This window comes from Brachionichthys hirsutus, chromosome 10, assembly GCF_040956055.1.
Source record: "Brachionichthys hirsutus isolate HB-005 chromosome 10, CSIRO-AGI_Bhir_v1, whole genome shotgun sequence".
Taxonomy (NCBI): domain Eukaryota; kingdom Metazoa; phylum Chordata; class Actinopteri; order Lophiiformes; family Brachionichthyidae; genus Brachionichthys; species Brachionichthys hirsutus.
The window spans coordinates 2898257-2903106 of NC_090906.1; the positions used below are offsets into that span (position 1 = coordinate 2898257).

Consider the following 4850-nt stretch of genomic DNA (forward strand, 5'->3'; position numbering starts at 1 on the left):
TACTCCCTCCAAGGCCATTCATATTTCATGCAGGTCTGCCGATGATGGAGTCCGTCCTCAAGGACGTCTGAAATCTTAGAGCCCTTTAGCTGATTAAACCTTACCCTTTTGTTTTCATATATCACCACCATGCACCAAAAAGATACAGTGTGTTTTACACTATATCACGGACCGTGAAAACAGAGCTAGTGGACCCCCCAGGAATGCAGAGACGGAGACAAGATAAAAGCTCAAACAGTTTACCTGCAATATGCTCAGGAATATATAGACTGACAGGCGCCAAAACAATACGACCAAAAAAGAAATCAGTGTCACCAAAAACAAGGTAAAGCTTGGACATGTTGAGGTCCTAGAATAATGATAAATGAAAAATACAGCCACACTGCAAAAAACAAGGAAACACAGGATCAGAAGAGCAAACAGCAACTGAGCGTATTCCACCAGCGATATAATGCAAGTCACTGTCTACTCACTGATAATCCAGTTTGGTTAAGCTGCTGAATATGGTGGAGAGTTCAGCGACTGAAGATATATTTCCCTCGGGAATTGGTGGAGGGGAGAGGGTAAAGAATCGGGATATTTCCCAGGTGTCCAGAGAGATTATATATTATACAGTACACACATCTACTCTCCCCGTTGCCATTGAAAAGTCATGTGAATAGTTTTTTCCACTAAACATTTCTTAAGCTTCGCAACTAGACATTGATGGAACAGATTTATTTATTTTTAATGCTGGGGATGTTTTTTTTTTTTTAAAGAAACAAAATCTAAATGACTCCACACAGCTGAGTAATCCTTAGTCTCCTGAAGGTTCTGCATCTCAAGGTGATTTGTCAAGACAATGTTTACATCATTTTGTAAGATGGAACAAGCTTTTGTCACGTCCCCTTCTACTTCCGTTATTTAGAAGAATGCTACAACAGGATGGAGATCCAGAAATATGTTTTTGGACCAAAGCGCTCAGCTGACTGTTGCCATGGGGATTAGTTATGACTGAACTTCTGGGTGAGCTATTCTTTTTGAAATCCCCCATCCTTCCCATCCTCAGACACACATGAGTTTCACAAGCGGGTGTCAGAGAAGCACAATTTTAAAATATATTGATCCTGCACATGTAGGAAATGTGTTCATGTTATTCAGGGTCTTGCAGAATTGATCAGAATCGACGTCCTTGCTTGATGGCAGTCAGTGCTTAGTTCTCATGGTGCTATGTGTTGCAACTGCAGACCGAAAGCAGCTGATGGCAAAGAATCAGGACTATTGAATGCCAGGACAGCCGAGTGTGTCCTGCGAGCAGCTTGATTCTCTGGTTGGAGGTGCCAGACAGGACAGATGACATGGACAGTGCCTCCCACTCGTGATTGATTGCTATGAAATCCAGTACAACGCTCACTGTCCCCAGAGGATGATATACTGCTGATTGTCCACTTCGTGGGTGCACAAAAGCCTGAGGGGTGGTGTTGCCTTCAGCTGCCTGTAGGAGGATGTGGTCCTGATAGTTCAGTTTGAGTAACAGGCCTGATTATATACATTGTGTTTTATAATATCTGTGGAAACAAACAAACAGTGGAGACAATTAGCCCCGCTCCAAAGATCTGATTGTAAAAATACTTGTTCAAGTTCAGCTTTTTTAATATTTAGAATCTCTGACACCTTTCAGCATCATAAATTACCATATTGACATGTCACATATTGATGACGGGATCCAGATCCAGATCCAGATCCATTAGCACATATGTCTGGACTCTGGAAAATGATGAGTTACCTGCCTGGTTTATTTTCAGTTTAATTGTTTTTTAAATGAAATATTTAACAAAAAGGCTGCATCTCAGCATGTAAGAAAAATAAATGAAAGAAAAGTCTGGAATTCACGTCCACACACGGAGCCTTCTCAACATCTGTTCAACTTCTTGAGATATTTTTCAGAAAAACAAACCAGAATGATTCCCTCCTCCAATAACAGTAGTTATCGTCAGCTAAATGATCATAATTCCACTTCAGGAAAGAGGGTTGTGTGTTTTTACATTGATTCTTTCAGACAGTTCGTAGTTTCAAACATGCAACATTTGTAAAGAATTCGGCCTTGGGACTGTCTACACTCTACAGGATGCAGATCATCTACTCTGACAAACCCTGGTAGTCAGAATTACTTGGGTTCCCTCATTGCATTCTCCCTCACAGTCACGTGGCCCGAAGCGATCCCCTTGTCAGGGAGGAGCTGAGATCCATGTGGGGGGGGGGGGGTTACAAACTTATTTTAAGTTACATCTTTGTAAAGATTTAATGCCTTTGCCAAAGTAGAATTGGCAAAAATAAATTTTATTTAATGTGAAAACCACTGCTAATCAGGGACCAGAACCATGCTTACACAAAACTTCAAAGTGTCCTTAATTCCATATTTTGACTGTCCCAAATCTACGAGGTACTGTCCAAATGACAGGGTGTCTTTAAGTCCAAAGTGTGGGGGGACTGATGAGGAGGAAAACACACCCAACTTTTCCTACCACAAATTGGACTTTTCTGAATGGACTTCGGTAAAGGCCGGTATCATGTGAGGGACTGGTTGCTTTGAAACTGGAATTAAAATTGAAGACATAATTCATCATAAATGACAGTTTTCCTTTATGATGGACATATTTAGTCATTTTCATGTGTACATTTGTGATTTAAAAATAAAAAGACCAATCTACTCCCCAGTTCATAGACGTGATCAATAATGCTGACACCCACTCCCCTCAAACCCGAGGCAACTGATTATTATTATTATTAGATTTAGAATAAAGCCTTTATTTGCGGCGTTTGACTGACCACGCCCCCGACAGGATAATTAACTGATTTATTCACCACCGGATCCGCAACCTAATAAGAACTTATTGATTGGAGGAGGAACCGGCGCGCTCTGCTGTTTGGTGCTACATTTGGAGGAGAAAGCTGACTGGACCTTTAACGCGGCTGCAGCGCTTCATTCTGATGCGGAGCGGAGCAGCGGAGGACCGGAGGAGGACCGGAGGAGGGACGCTCCTCGAGGACCACCGGACCGCCCCTCCATTCGGATCGCATTAACAATCCGCTCCCGGTGCCTACACGCCGAGGAGCCTTCTTATCATTTGTATTGATTAGCCGTGAAGGTGCGGGAAGTAGACGGAGCCGATCGTTGTGATGAAATGCGTCACCGTGATCCGGTTCTCACATTTGTAATTACGGACCCTTCCCCGTACTGAGCGTTTCATCCGGTAAGGATTCCCTTTATTTCTTTATTTCATGCATGCAGGCTGGAGATTTCAACAAATTGAGAAATGTTGGAGGAGGGGGGGGGTCTGACGGCCCCGCCACAAAACGCAGCTGTGCGTGGAGTGCGGGGAAGGATGTCTTCCTGTGGGCTGAATCTTGGAGGCCTATATATGCACATTATAATCGATTATGTATTTTGCAGCCCAATGTCAATGAGGCCTACATTTTGGCAGGACTTTTTTTTTTTTTAATTGTCATCAATACTGAAATGCGTGATTTCCATACACGATTGGTTTTCTTAACGCGGCCTGCGCCAGATAACGAGTTTAATAGTATTGAGAGAAATGTGTTTCGTTTTATGCAAATATAATGATGTTGATAGATAACAATAGCCTTCTTTGTAAATATGTTTTTAAATTGCAAATCCATTACTTTTGGTTGCAAATATTTTTTTTGTTTGATTGCATAAAAAGAAACAAATGTCTCTCCATATAAGGGTACATGGATGAGCTCATCTCCCATCTCTTCCTCTCACGCAGGTAACCCACATGCGCGCGGCGGCGGCATCACCTGCACGTTGACACCTTAGGTCAAAGAGACGGGAGCGATGGACCCCGCGGCAGCCAGAACCCCTGAGCAAGCCTCGAGGCTGTCGGTTCCGCTGCGTCGCTGTCACCACCAGGCCAATAACGGCACCGCCTGCGCGGAGCACCTCAGTGTCTTCCCGCCTTTCTCCTCCACCCTCGCCCTCCTCGTGCTGGTGGCCGTGCTCACGGGGATCGTCTTCGTTTCCCTGGCAACGTTCCACCTCCACAAGAGGAAGCTTCGGAACAGGAAGATCCAGCGCGCGCAGGACGAGTACGAACGCGACAGTCGCAGCCCGGCGGCGGGGACGAGCGGGGAGCCCGTGAGACCGTCCGTCATCGTCCGACAGGTGAACCGCGAGGAGGAGGAGGAGGAGAAGAAGGTGTCGCGAGAGACGGAGACTCTGGACTGTTAACTTGGTCCAAACTTCAGGGAAGGAGACTGTGGAATAAAAGCAATAAGGCACAAAATGGTCTCGCACTCACCTCCGCTGCTTGTAGACGACTTAAAAACAAACAGGCAGGATGCTGAGCAGGATGGAAGGCGCCGCCGTGGCTCCTTAGGATGGCTCCGTGGACACATCTTCTTAATTACACTGGGTTTTTTTTAGCCACCTGGTTGGTTAGTCTTATGGAACTGCGTAAAGAAAATGCCTGCTTTGACTTGTGGACCTCTCCCTCTTTCCCCCCAGCCTAAATAAAAAAGAAGAAACGCTGTTTAAACTTCCAAGATGTTTAAAATTTAAATCCATTCTGGGAGGTGACACGCGGTTGTGTTGAATTATTAACCGATGGTGACACGACACGGACTCGTAATGGCTCGCTGATCTTCCCTTGGCATGTCCTCTCGACACACTACCAGTATGTAGTTAGTCTTTAATGGATGTTGTGGTGCTGTTAGGCAGCTCAAAGCTGCTATATAGGCTGTAGAAATGGCTTATTTGTTATATGCACAGTATTTCTTTTCCTTGAATTAAGTGACTTAAAATATTTGAATAAAGTACTGTCCTCCGATGTCTGCCAGACATTCATACG

At 44.5% G+C, this 4850-nt stretch overlaps 1 protein-coding gene across 1 annotated transcript; it reads left to right on the forward strand.

Annotated features, from left to right (window-relative positions):
- The first annotated feature begins 3838 nt into the window (after positions 1-3838).
- On the forward strand, positions 3839-4231 carry LOC137900195 (uncharacterized protein C11orf87 homolog). Its single transcript, XM_068744258.1, has one exon. The coding sequence runs from the start codon at positions 3839-3841 to the stop codon at positions 4229-4231; it is 393 nt and encodes a 130-aa protein (XP_068600359.1).
- Positions 4232-4850: the final 619 nt, after the last annotated feature.

Excerpts from the sequence above, each read along its gene's own strand:
- LOC137900195 (XM_068744258.1), top strand. The coding sequence starts at position 3,839 with ATGGACCCCGCGGCAGCCAGAACCCCTGAGCAAGCCTCGAGGCTGTCG.